Source organism: Chiloscyllium punctatum, chromosome 5 (genome assembly GCF_047496795.1).
Source record: "Chiloscyllium punctatum isolate Juve2018m chromosome 5, sChiPun1.3, whole genome shotgun sequence".
Taxonomy (NCBI): Eukaryota; Metazoa; Chordata; class Chondrichthyes; order Orectolobiformes; family Hemiscylliidae; genus Chiloscyllium; species Chiloscyllium punctatum.
Genome location: NC_092743.1, coordinates 87,412,019 through 87,435,731, shown reverse-complemented (window position 1 = coordinate 87,435,731; position 23,713 = coordinate 87,412,019). Strand labels below are relative to the sequence as shown.

At 38.4% G+C, this 23,713-nt stretch overlaps 1 protein-coding gene across 1 annotated transcript in view; it reads right to left on the bottom strand.

Annotated features, from left to right (window-relative positions):
- The window catches only part of LOC140477203 (protein disulfide-isomerase TMX3-like), a 139,021-nt gene that overhangs the window by 76,950 nt on the left and 38,358 nt on the right, over positions 1-23,713 (bottom strand). Inside the window, exons 5-8 of the mRNA XM_072570687.1 lie at positions 19,961-20,006; positions 15,301-15,381; positions 8,705-8,804; positions 2,725-2,802 (exon numbers count right to left, since the gene is read on the bottom strand). Of these exons, the coding sequence (XP_072426788.1) occupies positions 2,725-2,802; positions 8,705-8,804; positions 15,301-15,381; positions 19,961-20,006 (305 nt within the window). The remainder of the gene's footprint in view (positions 1-2,724; positions 2,803-8,704; positions 8,805-15,300; positions 15,382-19,960; positions 20,007-23,713) is intronic.

The window sequence follows — 23,713 nt, the reverse complement described above, 5'->3', positions numbered from 1 at the left end:
AAGCATTAAAAGGAAAATAGAATACATTGCTCTTCTTCAAGCAAAAAGGCCAAGAATATATTTCATACAGATGTTAACTTTTTGAGGATTTCCATAAATATGAAGTTTTTCCAGTGCTGAAGGGCTGGTAATGACAGGGCCTTGTGCTACTTGGTAAATGAACCAGAGACAACATGAGCAATGATGTAGGAATGGGCCATTCAGCCCCTCAAGTCTGCCCTGCAATTCTAGAACATGACTGATACATTTTCATGTCACATTCAGGCGCTATCCTCGAATCCCTTGTTGACCTTAGTAACTAGAAATCTATCACTTTTAAGGACACACTTAATAGCAGAGTTTCCACGATCTTCTTGGGCTGAGAATTCCAAACATTCATCACCTATAAAACGAGGGAGTTCCTCTTCATCTCAGTCCGAAATGACTTGCCTTTTATTGAGGCTATGTCCTCTAATTCAAGACATCACAGCCAAGAGAAACATTCAATTTGCATCTACTCTGTCTACCCCTTTAAAGAATTTTGTAGGTTTTTTTGAGATCACCTCCCATGTTTCTAAACTCCTGAGAATACAGGCCCAGTTTCCTAATTCTCGTCTCGTAGACTAATCTCATCACCTCAGAAATCAGACTGGTAAACTTCTGCATTCTCATCAAGAAGTATAGTGCTGGAAAAGCACAGGTCAGGCAGCATCAGAGGACAGAAGAGTCGACATTTTGGGCATAAGCCCTTCATGAGCCCCTCATCAACATTATGAACAACCAGACCTTGGTCCCTTTGGACATAAACAAATTTCTAATCTGTCACCATTGAGAAGCACTGCACCGTCATTCCATCAAAGTGATAACCTCACAACTACCTACATTACATTCCACCTGCCATGTTCTTGCCCACACATTCAGCCTAGCTAAATTATCATGAAGCCTCTTTGCATTTGCCTCAGAACTCATATTCTCACCAAATTTTGTATTGTTTTCAGATGTGGAAATATTACAATTGGTGTCCACATCCAAATCATTGATATAATTTATGACCAGATGGGCCCAAGCACTAATTCTTATAATACACCACTGGTCACAGGCAACTGCATCCCAATCTGAAAATTATCTATTTTTTGCTACACTCTTCTTTCTACCCATTAACCAATCCTCAATCTATCCTTGTATATTACTCCCCAATCTTTCATGCCTGAATTTTGTTTACTAACTATGTGGGACTTTATCAAAGTAAATCCAAAAAGATCGCTTCCAGTGGTTCCCTTTAATTGACTCACTAGGAATATCCCCAAAGAAACAGTAGATTTGTTAACATGATTCACCCTTCATGAATATACGTTGACTCTGTGATGAGTGGGTTAGAATTTGGAAGGCATTAAATGATACTGCTGTGGGAAAAAAGGTTCAACTGGAAGATTCAAAAGAGAATTAATTTAATATTTGAAGAAAAAAAATTACAGAAACAGTGAAATTTCAGGGGAGAGTGCCCTGAAAGCTAGTTGATGAAGGAAGAATTCAAATTCTTCACTTGGGTAGATTAATTCACATAATGAAATATTACAAGGTTCTACTCAACTAATATCTTGATGTAAACATATATTGTTAATTAACCAATTCAGACATGTTATGACACACCTCTGGGGCTGGTAGGCCTTGAACCCAGACTTCTGGTCCAGAGTCAAGGACACCACCACTGCTCCACAAACTTTGAAACCAGTGGCTCAGTAGTTAGCACTGCTGCCTCAGTGCCAGGGACCGGGGTTCGATTCCAGCTTCAGGGGATTATCTGTGTGGAGTTTGCACATTCTCTTCATGTCTGCGTGGGTTTCCTTAGAGTGCTTCGGTTTCCCCCCACAGTCCAGGTAAGGTGAATTGGCCATGTTAAATTGCCCATAGGGTTCAGGAATGTGTAGGCTAGGTGCATTAGAGAGAGGAAATGTAGAGTAATAGGGTAAGGGAATGGGTCTGGGTGGGCTACTCTTCGGAGGGTTGGTCTGGACTTGTTGGGCCAAATGGCCTGTTCCCACATTGTAGGGATTTTATGATCTATGACTGAAACTAAAATTTGAACAATTATGGAAAACCAAAATTAAAAGGGGTTAAAAAAAAAACTTTTGATAAGCTTAATAAAAGAGATAATGCTGCTGTAAATAGTAAAACAAGATCTTGCAATTATTTAATGCTTTTCATGACTATCTATTGTCTCAAACTTTACAGTTTATGAGGCACTTTTAAGCATAGTTAGTTACAATATAGGAACTCAGGAGCTAATTCATGCTCAGCAACCAAGCACAAACAGCAATGGCACAATGATTGGATATTGTTCTTTGTGATGTTTATTGTAGTATAAATACCGACCTCAACATCAGAGATAATTCCCCTGCTTTTTTTGACATAGTATCAAGGGATCTTTTACAATCACTTCAGCAGGCAGAGCCTGGGTTTACCTTCTCTTTTGAGAAAAGTATCACTGATAGGGCAATATTCACAACAATGACAGCCTTGATCATTTTTGCACTTAAGGCTTCAAGTATGACTTCAACCCAGAACCTTATGATTCAGAGGTGTGGGTGTGCAGGAAGGGAAAGAGTTAATAATGAACCCATTTGTGTGTGGAAGACTGAACAGAAGGTCTGACTGGTATTTGCAGCAGGGAAAGAAAGAGAGACGTATCATTACAATTAACACACACACACACACACACACACACAAGAATTTTTAATAAATTACCTCTGGTAAAGCATCCTCTGAAGCAGAAAAGAAGTAGGTATACACAATCAGTTCTGATGCCACTTCAAAGAATTTTTCCTGGTGGGGGGTAAAATTATAAGAATGCCAAGCATTAAAACATAATTTTTGACAAGGTTTCACCTATCATGTAGCTCAAAATTTATATCACGCTAAAAATTAACAAATAGATTTTCTAGATACACTTAAAACTTGCAACTATCATTTTTGAATCAGCTATACTTCTGGTTTGGGACATAAATTCTTTCAAATCTGTAAAAATATAGAAAACACAGAAATACAGATTTCATTCAGTTTATTCCCTTAAAATTTTTTTTCTTACTATTCAATTAAAAAAAACGTAGTTTAGAAGCATCGTAAACTGGAGAAGGACAATGTAGAACTTCAAAAGAGCATTGACAAGTTACGGAAACGTTAGATAGGTGGCAGATGAAGTTCAATGCGGAGAATCGAGAGGGAATACATTTTCGTGAGAATAACATGGAGAAACAACATAATGTAACATAATGTAGGTACTACTACAAAGGGTATGCAGGACTAGAGACATCTGGGTGTATACGTGCAACAATAATTAAGAGGTGGCAGGACAGGTAGAGAGGGAAGTTAACAAAGTAGACCATATCATATGTTTTCTTACAATACTAAAGCAGCAAGGTTTCACTAAATCTGTATAAGGCACTCATTAGGCCAACTGGGGTCCTGTACACAGTTCTGGGTGGCATACTTGCAGAAGGATGTGAACAAATTGGTGAGAGAGCAGAAAAGGTTTTTGTAAAATGGTTGCAGGAATGAGAAAATCTCAGTTAAGAACATAGATTGGATAAGTTCAGACAGTTTTCCTCAGGACAGACAGTCGAGGAGAGACTTAATAGAGGTTTTCAAAAATCATGCAGGGTCTAGACAGAGCAGACAGAAAAACTGTTCCTGTTCATAAATAGAGCAAAACAATGGCAGATTGAAAGTGACTTGCAAAAGCAGTGAATGCATTGTGAAAAAACTCTTTTATAGATGACGAATGTTTCAAATCTGGACTGCATTGTCTGGAAGTGTAATGGAAACTGATTCAATTGATGCATTATAAGCCTGAATCACATGATTATTTTGACAGAAGTAACTTGCAAGGTTACAGGGAAAGGGTGGGATAAAGACACCAAGTTATGATGACCCACTAAGTCGTGACGCTTATTTGAAGAGTTGGTGCAGGCACGATGGGCTAAATGGTTGCCTTCTGCACCGTAACAATTCTATTATTTGACTTTTCAGAAATTGGGTTGTTCTCTTATGTTTGACTCCTTTGGAGTCTGACTATCTAAGTTCTGAAAAATAGGTTTACAGCATAAATGGACATTAGGCCAGATCAGAGATGCTTGTTTACTGCAACCAAAAAATAAATCAGACAAAAAAAAAGGTGTTATTGCTACATTCTGCTTTAGATATCTAAGCACCTGCCCTCATAAGAGGCAATGGGACAATCAATTGCTCCCGTGATAAGGATGCCACAACAAGCCTCTGTACAGAAATTTTTTGTACTTCTCTCTTTAAGGACTTATTAATAACTCTAACTTAATAACCCTATGACATTAACTCCCCAGTTGTAGGAATGTCTTTACTTACTTATTCTACTAAAACGTTTGAATTTTTTTTATTATTAATCTCCTTTCACCTTTGCTGTTCTACTGAATATTATTTCTGCACATCAGTGTCACTGTGTAATTACAATTTCCTATTCCTGGCAAATTCCAAAATGTGATCCAATCAAAATCAACATAATACATGATACAGAAATGTGTCATCGATTCTTGACTCTTATTACCCATCTCTAGTTGCCCTTGACAAGGTGGTGGTGAGCTGCCTCTGCTGCAGTCCATTTGCTGTAAGTAGACCCACAATGTAATTTGAGAGGGACTACCAGGATTTTGACCTAGTGACACTGAAGGAATAGCAATATATTTCCAAGTCAGGATGATGAATGGCTTTTTTATTCATTCATGGGATGTGGATATTACTGGCTGGCCAGCATTTTATTGCCAGTCTCCAGTTGACCTTGTGAAAGTGGTGGTGTGTTGTCGTCTTCTTGAACTGCTGCAGTATGTATGCTGTGTGTTGATCCGAATTGCCCTTAGGGAAGGAATTGCTGGATTTTGATCTAGCAACAGTGTAGAAACAGCACTATACTTTCAAATCAGGATGGGAGCGGCTTGGAGGGGAACTAGCAAGTGGTAGGGTTTCATGTATCTGCTGCCCTTGTCCTTCTAGATGGAAGCAGACATGGGCTTGGGAGGTGTTGACTCAGGATCTTTGGTGAATTTCTGCACTGTCTCTTGTCGATAGTACACACGGCTGCTAAGTAGTGTTGGAGGGAATGGATGCTTTGTTCTGGATAGTGTGAAGTTTTTTGAGAGTTGATCGAGCTGCATTCATCCAGGAAATGGTGAGTATTCCATCGCATTCTTGACTTCAGCCTTGTAGATGTGAATTCTTAGCCTTTGACCTGCTCTGGTTGATAGGGCAAGTCCAGTTGAATTTCTGGTCAATGGTCACCCCCAGGGTGTTGATGGTTGGGGATTCAGTGATAGTAACACGATTGAATATCAAGATGATTGGATTGTCGCCTCTTGTAGATGGTCATTGCCTAGCATTTGTATGGCACAAATGTTGCTTGCCACTTGTCAACCCAAGCCTAGATATTGCCCAAATCGTGTTGCATTTGCACATGGTCCGCTTCAGTATCTGAGGAGTTCACAAATGATTCAGAACACTGTGCAATCATCTGCAAATATCTCCACTTCTGAATTATGATTTAGTGAAGGTCATTGATAAAACAGAAGATGGTTTGGCCGAGGAAATTATTCTGAGGAACTCCTGCAGAGTTGTCCTGGACCTGAGATGACTAACCTCCAACCAACCATAGAGCCATAGAGATGGACAGCAAGGAAATAGACCCTTCGGTCCAACTCGGCTATGCCGACCAGATACCCCAACCCAATCTAGTCCCATCTGCCAGCACCTGGCCCATATCAGTCCAAACCCTTCCTATTCATGTACCCATCCAGATGCCTTTTAAATGTTGCAATTGAACTAGCCTCCATCACTTGCTCTGGCAGCTCATTCCATACACGTAGCACCCTTTGTGTGAAAATGCTACTGCTTAGGACTCTTTTATATGTTTCTCCTCTCACCCTAAACCTATGCCCTCTAGTTCTGGACACCCCCATCGAGGAAGTCTTTGTTTATTTATCCTATCCATGCCCCTCATGATTTTATAAATCTCTATTAGGTCACCCCGCTGCCTCAGACACTCCAGGGAAAACAGCCCCAGCCTATTCAACCTCTCCCTACAGCTCAAATCCTCCAACCCTGGCAACGTCCTTGTAAATCTTTTCTGAACCCTTTCAAATTTCACAACATCTTTCCGATAGGAAGGAGAATAGAACTGCACGCAATATTCCAAAAGTGGTCTAACCAACATCCTGTACAGCCACAATATGACCTCCCAACTCCTGCATTCAATACTCTGACCAATAAAGGAAAGCATACCAAACGCCTTCTTCACTATCCTATTGACCTGCGACTCTACTTTCAAGGAGCTATGAACCTGCACGCCAAGGTCCCTTTGTTCAGCAACACACCCTGGGACTTTACTATTAAGTGTACAAGTCCTACTAAGAGTTTCTTTCCCAAAATGCAGCACCTCAATTTATTTACCTAAATTAAACTCCATCTGCCACTCCTCAGCCCATTGGCCCATCTGATTAAGGTCCCATTGTCATCTGAGGTAATCTTCGTCGCTGTCCACTACACCTCCAATTTTGGTGTCATCTGCAAACTTACTAACTATACCTCATTTTCTCACATCCAAATCATTTATATAAATGATGAAAAGTAGTGGACCCAGCACCAATCCTTGTAGCACTCCAATGGTCACAGGCTTCCAGTCTCAAAAACAACCCTCCATCACCACCCTCTGTCTTATACCTTTGACCAGTTCTGTATCTAAATGGATAGCTCTCTCTGCATTCCATGAGATTTAACCTTGCTAACCAGTCTCCCAAAGGGAACCCTGTCAAACAGCTTACTGAAGTCCAAATAGGTCACGTCTACCCTTCTGCCCTCATCAATCCTTTTCATTACTTCTTCAAAAAATTCAATCAAGTTTGTGAGACACGATTTCCCACACCCAAAGACATGTTGACTATCCCTAATCAGTCCTTGCCTTTTCAAATACATGTACATCCTGTCCCTCAGGATTCCCTCCTACAACCAGCCCACCACCAAGGTCAGGCTCACCAGTCTACAGTTCCCTGGCTCGTCCTTCCCACCTTTCTTACATAGTGGCACCACATTAGCCAACATCTAGCCTTCTGTCACCTCACCTGTGACTATTGATGATACAAATATCTCAGCAAGAGGCCCTGCAATCACTTCCCAGCTTCTCACAGAGATCCAGGGTACACCCCATCATCGACAGTCACAGGTGAGGTGCTGGAAGACTGGAGGTTGGCTAACATAGCACGAATATTATTTGCCAGTTTTCAGCCCAAGCCTGAATATTTTTCAAGTCTTACTACATTTGGACATGGACTGTTTCAGTATCTTAGCAGTTACAAATGGTGCTGAACATTGTGTAATCATCAACAGACATCTCCATTCTGACTTTATGAGGGGAAGATCATTGATGAAGCAGCTGAATACACTCTACTCATGAAAACTCCTGCAGAGATGACCTGGAGCTCATTCAAATACTACGTTGATGTCAAAGGCAGTCACTCTCACTTCACCTCTGGAATTCAATTCTTTTATCCATGTTTAAACCAAGGCTGTAATGGAGATCAGCAGATCTTTGGAACAACCCAAACTAGGTGATAGTGAGCAGTTATTGCTGAATTAAGTGCTGCTTGATAACATTACTGACAATTCCTTCCATTACTTTGCTGATGACTGACAGTAAGACTAATATGACAATAATTGGAGGTGTTGGATTTTCCTGCCATTTGTGTACAGCACACACTTGCCCAATTTTCCAAACTGCTGGGCAGATATTCATGTATACGAGAACACGTTGGCTGAGGTGCTATAAGTTCTGCAGCACTTGCCTTCAGTACTATTGCTATGTTGTCAGAACCCACAGTCTTTGCAGTATCCAGTGCCTTCAAACATTTCTTGATATGGACAATACCAATGTTAAAAAAGCCGTGTGCACTCCTTGTATGCTGTCCAACTAACTTGCAAACTGTGACAACAAAATTGGATCTCACACTGATCCTTGGAGTGCAGTACTGCAAAACCTTTCTAATCCAAGCAGTAACCATTTCGCTAAACTTTGGTTCTTGTCAGCCAACAATTTTTCTAACTTTTGTACTTAAATTTTAAATGTTTTGAAAAAAGCTTTTTGTGAAACAATTTGTCAAATGCCTAAAATCTACGTGCTGCATCCAACACATTGGCTTTACTTGTTCAGTTTTATAATTTTTCAAAAATAACTCAAACTTTATTAAACCATTTTCGAGCTGTTCCACAGTAATTCATACAATATAAAACTGATATGGGAGATGTTTTACATATTTTATGAAAGTATCAATGGTTGACCTTAGATTTGCATGCATATGCGTTTTATCATTCGCAAGCAGACACCACTTTGACTACTCTGGAGTCAAATGGTACAATTTGCACATAGGTACTTGAGAAATTATCGTCGAATTGTCTTAGCTTCTCCTTAATTCTTTCAGTAAGACATGGTAATGCTAAAAGTATCTGACCTACTTCCTATCCTCTCACCTAATATGCCGATACATTTTTTTTGCACTGTTTCTCCCAATTGCTTAATATAAATTCAAAGGAAGATTAGAAGAAGCCTGGTTTCCCTTTGTGTTTGAGACATCATCCAACTTCAAAACTTATGGCAGTTGATTAAAAGAAACTAAAAGTGAGACAGTTCTGTATTTAAAATACACATGTTCCAGACCTTCAGTGGAGATTCACCGCCAACATAGACAAAGAAGACTGGATGTCTCTTCTGCCAATGATCGAATAGCTGCTGAGAGGAAAGTGATCTGACCAATGGCCTATTAAAAAAAAAACAAATTTAAAATCAATTAAACATCCATTTCACAAGCCAAAGACCAAACATAATTCACAAGCCATTAAAGATCAAATCCACATTTATTTCTGTTTCTACATGTCAATTGCAATTCTTTATGTAGAGGTAGCTTGACTGCTTGACGTGATGAACTTTGGCCCAGAAGCAGAAGCAAGGAAAATTTATAATTTCTTTAAAAGGTTTATGGAATCTGTAATTGTTTTTTAAGAACACCTGAAAAGAAGTTAAGAGTCAGTTGTAAAGGAGCCATTTATAATTTACATAGAGAATAAGAAACACTGTTCCATGTAGCTAAATCTAAATAGAGAAATTAAATGTAGAGAACAATTGGGAAACGAAGTGAAGAGGCGCACCCAGCCAACAAAGAAGCACTTTATAAACAAATAATTTAAAAACAAATTGATATATAATTAAACCTGGCTGTTCAATACTTTTGCACGGGTCTTTTCAAAACTCATGCATGCCTGAAAACCAACGAAAAAACAAGCTGGTCTTTCTTTTGCACAAATTCCAGTGTTCGCTTCTGCTACATGGAAGTCTTCACAGAAGAACACTGGTAGTAAGATAGTAACGAAACTAGTAAAAGCTTGCATATAAACAAAACTATTCTGCAAAAGGTGACAAAAAACAGATAATGGCACAGATTCACTATATTGCCAATGGTAACATTTAAAAACAGCTATGCCTTTACACTGCAGATCAGGAAAGGGATTTGGTCTGTTGAATCTACTTTACAGTCTAAATGGCACAGGTTCAAGATACAAAAACTGGTGTAAATCGAGCTTCAAGAGCAGTTCAGACACAAAACAGTTACAGCTGATCATGGGTTGCATCCCCGTTCTTCTAACTTTCTGCCTTCCTGAAGCAATGTTGCTGATTGGCCTAGCTGCAGCACTGAAGTCTGTCTTTCACTATTACAGCTTACCAACCTGACAATTACCCATCTATCCCAAATCCTTCAATACAGAGAAACTAAACTGATTCAGGAGATGCATTTTTCAGTTGTGCAATGAAAGATGTGGTTCCAGCTTCTAACTTTACTTTTGGATAAGTTAATTATTCATACTTATAAACTATCCCAACATCACTGACGGATTGTTAGGCAAACCAATACTTAATTTAATTTAGTTATATTCATACAGAGTATATTCATTGGTGAACCTACTATTAGAGAATAATTAATATAGATCATAGTAATGTAACATCATGTGACTCTGCTTAGCTTCATTCGATGAAGAAATACACAATCATATTGCAAACAGGGTGGAGGCAAAACCTAATGTTCAGATTTACAGTTGCAAGGATGGAAGGGATCTATTTAGTTTCAGATCCAATCATCCAAGGTTGAATAAGACAATGGGCTCATTGGCCCTCGCCAAAGAATCATCACCATAACTGTGTATTGTTTTGGTGTAATAGAAGCACTATATAGTAAGTGACTAAATACAACCTGTATATTAAAATAAACTTTATAAATAACGTGTTTAAGTTTGTAATTGTCCAATCTTCTGGACACTAAAAAAATGATAAAGTAGCTTCTGCATTAGTTTTATGGTAACAACTGTTTCCAAACATTCAAACATAGCAGAAACACAAGTGTAACTAAGTGTCTGATTTAACAGGAACCTTACCAAATTAGGTGATATTCAGACATGATTTTATGGGGCCTTAAATGCATATGCCTCTCTTTCTGTTTAGAAACAGGCAAATACCTTAGTAAAAAAAATAGTGACATAACAAAAGGATTAATGAACAGGAGGGACCCATAGGTGCCTGACAACTTAAAGGAGCCTGTATGGAGATCATAAGAATGACATCAGTCAATATCCATCATCCTTAAGATCCAATTAGAGATTGATCATGCATTCCTTAAACCAATTAGCTACGAGTCTTGCATTGTCTAGGCCAATCACAACATATTGATGCAACTGATCATAGCATGGATTACAGCTTTTAACGATCAAGGTGCATGTGAGAAAGTCTGCAGTATCTGAATTCCAATTGTGAATGGCAGGCCCTCCAGAAATTAGAGAAAGACAGAAAAAAAAGCGTTCATAGTTCCTTGAAAGTGCAGTCGCAAGTAGATAGGATAGTGAAGAAGGTGTTTGTTTTGTATGCTTTCCTTTATTGGTCAGAGCATTGAGAATTGGAGTTGGGAGGTCATGTTGTGAACGGTCAGGACCTTGATTAGGCTACTTTTGGAATATTGTATGCAATGATGATCTCTCTCTTATTGGAAAGTTGTTGTGAAACTTGAAATGGCTCAGAAAAGATTTACAAGGATGTTGCCAGGGTTGGAGGATTTGAGCTACAGGGAGAGGCTGAATAGGCTGGAGCTGTTTTCCCTGGAGCATCAGAGATTGAGAGGTTAGGGGGACAGATAGGGTAAATAGACAAAGCCTTTTCCCTGTGGTGGAAGGATCCAGAACTAGAAAGAATAGACTTAGAGTGAGAGAGGAAAAGTTTAAAAGGGACCTAAGAAGCAACATTTTCATCCAGAGGGTGGTGCATGCATGAAATGAGCAGCCAGAGGAAGAGGTGGAGGCTCGTACAATTACAACATTTAAAAAGCATTTGGATGGATATAGGAATAGGAAGGGTTTAGAGGGATATGAACCAAGTGCTGGTAAATGGAACTAGGTTAGGTTACAAAATCTGATCAGCATAGACAAATTGGACTGAAGGGACAGTTTCTGTGCTGTACATCTGTATGACTATGACTCTGAATTCAGGAGATGTATCTTCCAGCTGTGCAATGGTAAATGTTGCTCCAGTTTACAGCTTTACAAAAGATCAATAAATATGGTAACTATTATATTATTTCATGTACACACAACTTTGACAAGTTCCCTTTCACCTGAAACATTAATCGTTTTTCTCTCTCCAACAATGCTGAGCATTTCTAGCAATCTCTACTTTCATTTTAAGGTTAAATTAGATTGAATTATCATCAAATTCTGAGCTCATGGTTGAGCCTAATCAGTTTAAACTTTAAAGTCAGAATGATGAGACATTAATCAATTCTGAGCACACATGCATACAGACAAGTGTTATCCAGCAGATGGCAGGCTTACATACTTGTAAGGTGTATGAAATTATAAATAAGCATGATCAAGTAAACAACTGCATGGAAACAAAATTGTCAAATAAAAGCATTGGAAATTCAACATAAAACTTTTGAATAATATTAAGTATAAGTGGTGACAAATTGAATATAAACGCAGAAAATGTGCAATCAATTGTAAAATCACTTTGCATCAACATAAAAAGTAGCATATTTAGCCAATGCCACTTAATATTTCTTTATGCTGATTCTTGAAACCATGAACTATTCATAATTATAACCTGCTCACAGCTTTCCAGCGCTATTACTAAATACTCTGCCCCTTCATGGTATCTCCTGTTATGAGGTTGAAGGTGTACATTTGAGAGAGAGTGAATGCTGTTCTGAACTGAGATTACAAGCACCTGTGATATGATTAGATGGCAGTCTCAGTGTACTGGAAAATTGAAAATATGTAACATTTGGCTGTGAAATGAATACCTGAGTTTTGGCTGCTGTTTTCACTGACTTGGCCAGCATTATCCTTGAGAAGACAGCAAATTTGTTTACTCAATTACCAAAATGGAACTTGCCTCACTATAGTTCAACTTACCAAAAATTAAACTCCAGCAGACTTCTTCAATGAACTGAAAAAAATCAATTTATTATGAACAAACTCCATTTTTAAAGCAAGTGGTAAACTCTGATAAAAACCCAAAGTATGATGCAGAATTAAATCTATCCCACAAATTCCACACACAGATATACTTATAGCACAAGGATGACAAGTCTGTTGAGGTGGTTTTTAAAAAATACAAAAAAGAGAAAAAGCATCCATGTGCCAAGGGTCTGGAAACAAAGGATAAAATGCAATGTCTCTTACATCGACTAGATTTCCTGTTGATGAAGCTGATTTGTTGACAACTGCTGACTGAAATCAGAACTGGACGTTTACCAACAAGCAACTTGGATTAGAGCTGTTGTGAACTGGTCACAGTCTGTTCATTTAGGCTTTACCACATAGAGAAAAAAAAATTGGTATTTAGAAAATCTACTGGTTTCTCAGAAACTTCAAGTAAAAACAGGATTGTAGGAGAAACTTTCAGCTTCAGTGGTGTGGTCTGTTCTACAGATACAGTAGTCAAAGTCCAGCGAGAAGTATCAGACACCTATTAATCCTCTCAGCCAGGCTTGGTATTTCAGTAATTAATAACAAACTATATCTCTTTGAAAACTTTGTTTAGCTGTTATTTTCAAAGTTACTTGATTTCTAGCATAAAGCAGGTGGCTTGTGGCACATATTAAACTATTGACTTCAGGTTACAAGAAGTCACATGGGAAAAACCCTTCTCAATTTAAAGAATAGCCAAATAATCCATAATCTTCTAGTTTTTGCCCCAGATAGTTTTGTAAGCCTCAATCATATTTTGATATGGTAGGATTACAGACCATTCAGGTTTTACCAGGTTGACAGAAATACTGATATTTAGAAAATCCATTAGATTTCCAAATCTGATCTGTTCACTGTAAATTGTTTAACACAGTCTACTGAATGCTGCTTCCACAGTTTGGCATGGAAATAGTTCTGTCCAAGTCGCATCTTCATGTGGTGACAGCTCATGTGGTGCTGCTCCTGACATGCCCTCCTAGGCTTTTCATTGAAACAGGTTGGTCCTTTGGCTTGATGGTAATAGTTACAAATTGTGGCTGAGTACAATTCTCCTGATAGTGTCTTAAGGATGCCCATTTAAGCAGTCAGATCTATTCTAAACCTGTCCCACTTAGCACAGTGGTAGTGAAAGTAGGACTTCATCTCCATAAGGACTGTGCAATAGCAAATCCTACAATATTGTCATGGATAGGTTTATCTGTGACAGGTGGACTGGTTAGGACAGGATAAAGTAGATTTTTCTTGCCTTGTCAGTTCCCTCAACAGACTATAGCAAGAGAACCAGTCTAGCAGCTATATCCTTTTGGACTTGACTCAGTTATCAACAGTGGTACCACGCAGCCATCCTTGGTAACTGATGTCTTTTCTGTTCCTTTGTCACCTTCACTGCTTATTCCAATTAATGTTCAACACTGAAGAATCCCAATTTACCACCTGTGGGGAATAGTAGGTGTAATCTGCAGCTCGTGTTATACCTGGTGCCATGAGAATTCATTGCGCCCACAGACAATGTTGATGATTCCCAGAGCAACTGACTCCCAATCATATATCGCTTCTTCTGATGGGTATGCCCAGCAAGTAGGACAGCACACCCTCAGGTAATGTGATGTCTGAGATGATTAGATTTCCTACAGTGTGGAGGCAGGCCATTTGGCCCAATCAGTCCACACCAACTCTTTGAAGAGTAACCCAGCCAGACCCATTTCCCTCTGCCTAATGCATCTGACACTATGGGCAATTTAGCATGGCTAATCCACCTGACCTGCACATGTTGGACTGTGGGAGGAAACTGGAGCACCCAGAGGAAACCCACAGAGACATGGGGAGAATGTACAGACTCCACACAGACAGTCGCCTGAGGCTGGAATTGAACCCGGGTCCCTGGCGATGTGACACTGCAGTGCTCACCACTGAGCCACCGTGTCGTCTGAGATATTAAGGTATAATTCCTGTAAGGTACAATTCCTAGAGAATAATTATGTTGCTTGGCTAGTTTATGGGACAGTTATCCCAATTTTGGTATAAGATGTGAGTAAAGAGGACTTTGAAGGTTTGTTCTTTCTATGCCTTCCTGCTCTTTACCCATTTCTGTTATTGTCATTGTCTTCTATTATTATTCCTCTTTCTTCAAAGTGGCAGCAAATGGTGGTGGAAAAACGCGTTAGCATTTTCCGAGTGCTGCAGGGAAAATATAACCTGAGGTGCTCGGTTATTTCTTTCAACATATATAATTCTCCCATGACGTTCCAACCTCCCTTTCCCATCTCTTGTTTTGAAAAATATACACACCCAACAATTTCTCCACATGCTAAAATCTCCTTAATAACATTAAACCTGGCCTCAATCCCAAGGGCTGTTGCCACGGCTTTCCGAGAATTTTCTATATACTGCCCTCAAGAGGTTCGATCTGCTTCCAAAATTAAATATGCCGTATTTAAAAAACTAAAATTGAGATGATCATCTCAATCCGTCCCTTGTGATCAAAGATGTATTTGATTAGAATGTTTACATTTCCTACTCAACAACTTAATACAGGTGATGTAGATGATCTAATTCAAATTCCAGCTTTTGTTTTATTGAGGAAGAAAGACATTCTTTCAGCCATTATGCATTCTGAAGCTTATAGGAAACAAACAGAAGCTGTAACAAATATCTAATCAATATTAAATTAAGTAACATCGTACTGCAGACTAATGTACAAGCTTCTTATAACTTAAAATTTCAAAGGGAAATAAAAATTTCACTTACCCTGATACTCTGCCAGCAAACTCAATTATATCCTCTTTGGTACGAGGTCCTCTATAATTGTAAGCAAGGTCTCCTTTTAATCTAAGAGGGGAGAAAAAGAACTTGAACAAACAAATACTACAATTCATTAAATAATATTTTCCCTTACAAGTGAGAGAAGAATGGTAGATTAACTTCAACAGAAAATACATAGATAGAAGCTAAATAAATACAAAAGTGCAAGACTTACCAACAACATACAATTAATTAAGAATAGAAACAACCATCATTGACTTACATTGTTAATTAGACACTTGAATTATAAATGTAATTTTTCATTACTAGTTCAATAATGCATTCAACAGTGCCATATTCACAACCCTTAAATTTAATAATTATTTTTAAATTCAACTTGATTGTTTTGAATGTGAAAGGTAATCCAGTTATCTGTTGACAAAACATATCGCAAAACTCTACTGTTTCCTCTTTGATGTTAACAATGACCATGGATGGAATGAGTTGGGTCCTTCCTGTTCTCTACTATGTTACAAACAGTCATCCAAATGCTGTGAATGGGAAGTGGTACACAAGATTCTTTCACCCTCTGCTCCCCTAACACCTTGCTCCTTTTATGGTCTGTGAACTCCAACTAAATTCAGCTTCATATTCAATAAGAATTTTTAGAAATCTAAAATCATGAAAAGTTTCTGATAAAGGCAATTCTTTTCCTTTCATTTAAAATCTTGCATGCATGCCAGGAATCTTATTTGATTATGAAACAGTCTATTCTTGTAACTGAATCAATAATTGTTACATACTTCACCACAATAGTTTTCCACGTGTTCCCCTAAAATGCACTCACCTTTAGGTATGCAAAGATAACTATCCCATCCCATTCTTATTGGACCACCTGCTACTTTTGACATAGTTAACTACACAATTCTCCATCTCTCCACCGCTGAGCTGGGTTGGACTGCTCTCGCCTGGCTCCATTCTTAACTAAACAGAGCCAGAATACCACTTAAAATGGATTCTCCCCCACTCCTCAACATGTATCACTGGTAACTCTAACAATCTGTGGCTACCTCCTATAGCTTATCCAGAAGCAGCGATTTGGCAACACTATCTAAATGCACGGTATTGTTCTTATGTATTCTGACACAACCCAGCTCTTTCTCTCATCATCACTTTCTTGATGAATCCACTCTTCATCTGGCATCCAGTATACAGCAGAAATTTTCCCCATTTAAATGTTAGGAAGACTGAAGCTTGGTCTTCAACCAGAATTTCAAACTCTGTTCCTAGTGACTGGGGACATCCTCCTTCCTGGCAAAAGTCTCACTAAACTAGTCTGTCGCAATTTGATGTCACATTTGAACCAGAGTTCAAACAACTATCTGGCCAGGAGTTTCAAAGACTCTTAACTCTCAGAGAAGAGATTCTTCCTCATCCCAGACACTCCCATGAGAAGAACATTCTCTCTGCATTTACCCTTTTAAGGCTCTTAAGAATCCTATCTGTTTCAGTGAGATCATCTCTCAAATTCTTCTCAATTCCACTGAGTAGAGACTCAACCTGCTTAGCATTTGCTATGATTCCCAGTGCGTATGACCACAAATCTCAGCATGCACCATGCCAATGCAATACAATTAAGCAGCATGGGCTTGTGAACTTGCTGAGTTGCAATTGTAGAACAGTGCAAGTAGAAGGATAGCAATTATGGATAGTGTAAATAGAAGGCAATGGTAGAGCAGGATCCTCAACAAACGAGACAGAACTCAGCCATGCTAATTTACCCATAGTGTTCAGGATTGTGGAGGTTAGGTGCATTAGACAGGAGTGCAAGGTAGGGGATTGGGTCTGGGTGGGTTACTCTTCAGAGGGTCAGAGTGGACTTGCTGGACCAAATGGCCTGTTTCCACACTATAGGGATTCTATTAAAAAAAAACTCACAAAGCACTGATATGCTAATGGAGATACTTGTCTGACAATTTCCATCATGTGAAATAAACAACCAGGATTACAAGAATGTTAAACTTTTAATAGCGTAAAACAATTTTAAAAGGTATACATAGCAGGCACTAGTTGCAGTACTCTGCAAAAGAAGTTCAACTAATTCTGTACACAAGATAACTTTCTGGTTATCATCAATGGCCTTTTGGTGAAACAGATGTGATTATTTAATTAGTACTTAAACACCTAAAATTTTACATTACCAAAAGCATCTTAGCTGTACATCAATTTCTACAATGTACAAGGAGTATCTCAAATAATTGAGCATGGTAATATAAAACAGCAATGCAGATAAAAATAAAATTTCTGTTCCACAATCAAATAAAAAATTAAATAAACAAAAGAAAATGTCCACATAAGAGCTACAATCAGCAAGCTTCAGCAATTTAGCTTAACACATCTTAAATTCCATTAAATCAAAATTTTACAGCACAGGAAGCAACTTATCTAATGGGTCAGCATGTGGCAGAAAACCTTATTTTTCTGTCCTTTACTCTCCCCATAACCTCAACCTACCAAGGCCACCATTTATCCTCTTTGCATTCAAAATATATTAGGCATGCTGCTTCTAGAATCATAGAACGGTTATGGCAGAGAAGAGGCAGTTAAACCCATCGTGTCTGGCGGAATAAACTAGCCAGCCATTTAATTCCACTTTCTAGCACCTGGTCTGAAGCCTTGAGGACTACAGTGCTTCAGATGCAAATCCAGGTTCCTTTTAAAAGGAGTGGAGGGTCTTTGTCATAACCAAACCGGGCAAGAAATTCCAGACAACCACAATAGTCTAGGTTTAAAAAAAAAACCTGCTCTCATGTCCCTTTTAATCCTTCAACCAAGCACCTTAAATCTATGCCTCCCGGTAATTGATCTCTCTGCTAATGGAAATAAGTCTTCCTGTTCTCTCTACCCAAGCCCCTCATTATTCGTACAACGCCAACAAATCACCCTTCATCTCCAATCTTACCTTAAAAGTGCAATTTTCAAGCCTTGGCAACATTGTCGCATATCAGACTCTCAACTGCAATTACGTCCTTACTATAATGTGGTGACCAGAACTGTACACAAAACTCCAGCAGTGGCCTATACCCCAACCAATGAAGGATAGCATCCCATATGCCTTTTGTTTTAAAACCACCTTTTCTATCTGAGCTGCCACCTTCCAGAACCGGTGAATGTGAACTTCAAGTTCTCCTAGTTTCTCTCTCTCTCAAAACGCCCCCCCCCCCCCCATATTGTCCATTCCCTTGCTTTCTGTATTCTCACGAAATGCAGCAACTTGGCACTTTTGGCAAATTGTCACTATTTTCATGCTCTTGACAGCCAACTCTGTGACATTAACATTTAAACTAACCATTAATGCATTCCCCAGACAGCAAAGGACCCCAAAAATTGAGCTCTGGGGAACACCACTTTAAAATATCTTTCACTCATTAAAAACATACTGAACTTTATCTTTGCCTCCTGTTACTGATGTAATTTTGAACCAACTCTTCCACATTCCCTTGTAACCCATGGGCTTTAATTTTTAAACAGTCTGTCAAATGGGACCTTATCAAATTCCACACAGACACCATCCACCGTGCTATCCTGATCAATCCTTCTTGTTACTCAAAAAAATTCAAGTTATTAAGCCCTGTTCCTCCCCTAATTTGTGTCCACCACACAAATAAATACAAACTGCTGTATGAATGCTAAAAGCTACCTCAAAGGTTAATGAAACATTGACCTTTATCGCAGGAGCACTGAAGTATGTAAAAATTGCATTTGTTGTCAGTGTGACGCAAAAACCATTTTCATTATCTGATTGTTCTTTAGGACTTTGATAGCTCTGTAGTTGACTGCTAAGTCCAATCCTGCAAGGTTCTGCTGCAATTAGAATAAGATAATGCAAATGACTAAATTTTGAATGAGTTGCTGGCTCGATTTTTCTCTCCTTGCCGGCTCGATTTTTCTCTCCTTGCCTTGCTCTGTGCCTTTGGTATGAGCTCTCTTTCAATGAAGATTGCACCGGGTGAGTTTCCCCTAGAATTTGAAGGCTATATCAAAAATCCTAAGGGATCCCTTCAGACAGTGATGTCTTTAACTGCCTTAAAAGTGGACCCAAACTCAAGTCCTCCACATATATTCATTTTGCTCAGCTTGTGTCAGACATTCTCACTACCTGACCAGCGTAACTCAGTTGTGTTGGGTCTCAATATGTTGTGGATACTTGGCATGCCAGTTCAGATGAGCACCTCAGCATCTGGCATTTTTTTTCTCATCTCCCAATCTTCATGAGCTTCTGAAAGAAGCTTACTAACCTGGCTTTTATAAGTACATATGCAGAATTTTGGTTCAAATGTTAATTATCCACATTCAGTCCAATTTCTGCCTTTGATTAGAAAGACTGTTCAAATTGGTTAAACATTTCAAAACAAATCTCCTACAATGAGTAATTATGTTGATTTATTAATATTACTTAATGCCAATTTCAAAAACTGACTAATGAAGCTGCAATAAAATTCAATAAAAAGTATTCCGTATCAATTGCAATCTTTTCCTGTATAAGCAACCCTGTCAACTCCCTATTCACATAGGAATTACTTGAGCTTCATGAGAGCATGTAAGAAGGAATGCGATTGACAGTTCCTAATTATATTGACATAAGATACTATAATCCTTCACTTACAGTTTGATAGTTGGATAACCTCTGACTCCAAACTGTGAAGCAATACCTGGGGAGGAGGAAAAGAGTGGGAAGTTAGAAACAACTGGAAAGACAGATTTAGGTTACAAATGGTTTCTGCAAATGCTTACATTGAGTATTTTTATCTCTAATCAATTTATCTGAAAAAGTTTTTTTCAAACCTAATATAGTTAACCACTATGTAACAACTCTATATAAATGGTCTTGTAGTTTGCTAACTTTAAAACATTGCAATTTCTTTGAGCACAAAGATGAATGGAATGCACCTAGTTACATGAATTTTGAGTGGCTAGAAAGAGTAGACTAAGCTGACGTCCATGAAATCCCTAAACAATTCTTCATTGCCACCTTTCTGTGACAGCTTATTGTAGCATCAGTCAATGGTGAATCAGAGACTCCAAACAGCACAAAGGTATGCTACTATGGAGAATGAAGGAAAAGAATTACACAGCAGTGAATGGAGTCCAGCACTTGTCTTCTTTTTTCAAGTATCCACTTTCAGATTAGTATTATGAGAAAAAGCATGTTCCTGGCAGGTTTATTATGGCCACTTGGTCTCCATTATATACTGTTACATTGACTATAAGGAACCGTTTTATCCACAATATGTTGGTTCAAACTGGCTGCCCAAAAATGCGGGTCATCTGAAAACAGAACATTTTGTACATAAATCAAAATATTTTACTTTGAAGGTGCTCAGATTTTCAAGGGCACCCATTTCATTTTCAGGGGTTATCTTTTCATTCTCACTAACTCATTTATTAGGTGATGCAGATATTAATAATAACATCTGCTATTTGTGAGATGGCATATGAGGTACTTGGACTTGTCAAGAGAATTAGAAAATGTCATCAATATTCTCAGTAATAATCAATTATTAAAATTGAAACCACAACATTTCCAAGATAGCACAGTATTAAAATTGGTATAAGACAACAGGCCTAAGTTAGCAACAAATGATTTTTTTTTAAAGTAACTGACACATTTCTATATCAAAAATTATCATCTAAACACACCTTCCACAGACTAAGGAAATCACAGCTCCATATTATGATCCCAACTATGTTACTGCTTTACAAGTCAGATCTTTTAACATGAACTGGCTTGGTAAATCATATTTTTATTTGTTTTGGTTTTAACTATTGCTGGACCACAAGTTCATAATGCTGCAAATTTAGCTTCAACAATAAAATACAAGTTTATTACAAAAGGCACTAAGATAAAATAGTATAAAACAAACAATTTATCATACAAATTCAAAGATTTTAAACACAGTCAAAGTTCTGGGCATTACGGTGGCACAGTGGTTAGCACTGCTGCCCTACAGCGCCAGAGACCAGGGTTCAATTCCCGCCTCAGGCAACTGTCTGTGTGGAGTTTGCACATTCTCCCAGTGTCTGTGCGGGTTTCCTCCAGGTGCTCCTGTTCCCTCCCACAGTCAAAAAATGTGCAGGTTAGGTGAATTGGCCATGCTAAATTGCCTGTAGTGATAGGTGAAAGGGTAAATGTAGGGGAAATGGGTCCGGGTGGGTTGCTCTTCGGAGGGTCGCTGTGGACTTGTTGGGCCAAAGGGCCTGTTTCCACATTGTAAGTAATCTAATTTATAATCCCATTAGTCCCAAAACTCTCCTTTATAAATTGAAAAGAAACAAAATCACTTTTGGACAATATCCAAAATACATATGGTATAGCTCCTAAAACACCATTCATAATATTCACACCAGAATTCCAGTATCTAACATCTTTGTGGGATTAAGTCACCTACAACCTCAAATGGAACTGCAGATAACTTCTTCCCAAAACCATCACACATTTCAGTTTCCACGTACTGTTTAATAAACATTCCCAGGCATTTGTCTGGTCTGTAACGGGCACTAATTCTTCACTTTAAGGATCTAATTAGCGATTTCTTGTCCTGTTCTACTCAGCAGCACTGCTTTATACAGCTATGCTATTGAAAAGGTCTTCACAGGACTAACACCATCCAAAGTTTAGAGTGAAACTAAAAGTATCACCTTTCAGCTAGGAGTATTTCCTTTAAGCTGAACAATATTCCACAACATTTGAACAAATCTTTGCAGCCCCATTATTTATCATGCTGGGTCACAAACAAACTAACTAAAATGAACAAAAGATCATTAGTGCACAAAATACATTAATTTAAAAAACAGGCTTCAAAAACTGCTTTTGAAAGGAATTGCTATTGTTACAGAACCACTTACAACTTCACACACAAACAAAAACACACCAGTTGCTAAGTCCAAACTAGAAATCCAAGCTTAAAACAACATTTAATATTATATATAAATCCGAGTTCATGTGACAATATGCACAAAGCTTGAATGCACAAGACAGTAATGACTCTTTTCACTTCAGCTCAGATCTCAATCTGACTTAAATTTAACAACTAGCAGCATTCTTTACAGTAGGATCCAATACATTACTTACACAGCCTTCAAGTAGAGTCCACATTAATTTACAAATAATTCATTATCTCAGGCATCCAGGTTTTCTTGAATCCTGATTCACTGGTAAATCATTTGCTGCGAAGTTTAAAACCATTATCTTCACTGAATCCCAGTTTCCCCTCTATATTCATATTGGAGCCGCTTCGCTACACCCCCACCCACAACCCTCTTACAGCCTCCTTCTCCCATCCACTCATGGCAGATTAAATTTGTAGATCTGCCTAAAGGTAGCCCAAACCCTGGCCTCAGCTACTGATGGTGACTTGTTCATGGCTATCACTTACCTTCCTAGCTATCTGTTGTTCCTTCATTCAAAGGTTGCTTCTCTCCTATGATTGTTGCTGAGTGGTTCATTAATTCACTGACCAACTGAAGGCATGAGAGAACTGGTCTGTGATTGCAGGAACAGCTTCTCACTATTTCTTTTCATTCTATTCCCAGTGGTGACTTTTCTATTCCATGAGTAGATTTGCTAGGTAATATAGGGGTTTTAAGAATTGGATTCACCCACTGCTCCCATACATTGAGTGCCAGTTCCATACATCAATTTGGTAAAATAGAACACTTATACTAGGGCAATTACACTAGCCGCTTCAAGGTGCAGCATGGCTCCAGATTACTTATTGGCTTTGCCACTTTGTATGCCATTTTATATCATTCTCCAAAGGATTCTTGATGCCACCAGACACAGCTGAGGTTGCAACCTAAAATGCACATCATATTGGCACCTTTTCCCACTGACCTTTGCAAATCTGAATTATAAGGACAAGTTAGCAAACTCAAACAACCTGGATAGCCTTTTTAATTATAAATTGCAATACAGTTGATTTAAAATTTAAACAAACAGATCTGTTAACATTCAGGTTGTAGAACCCAATTGTAACTAAACATTCAAATCCAAATCTAACAATACTGCACTATCAAATGTAGATATTTTTACTCCACCTGTTCACATGTTTGGTTAGATTGGTGGATGAAATGAAGACTTCCCAGTGGTGTTCTCGACATTTTTGTTGGATTTGTGTGGGAACAAAGACTGTTAGAGATTCTGCTGGAAATTTTGAAAGAACATGCTGTCTCTGAGGGAAAAAAAACTTCTCAGAATTCTGGTAATTTAGGAGAATGTGGCAGCATTTTTCCTCACATGGAAAAGAGGGAGATATTTCTAAATTATAATTTGTCCCCCCTCTTGATGGTTATAATTGTCATATTCCTAATGCAGGCATGAAATTTTTCCTCCACATCTATATCATGGGTGCATGGACTT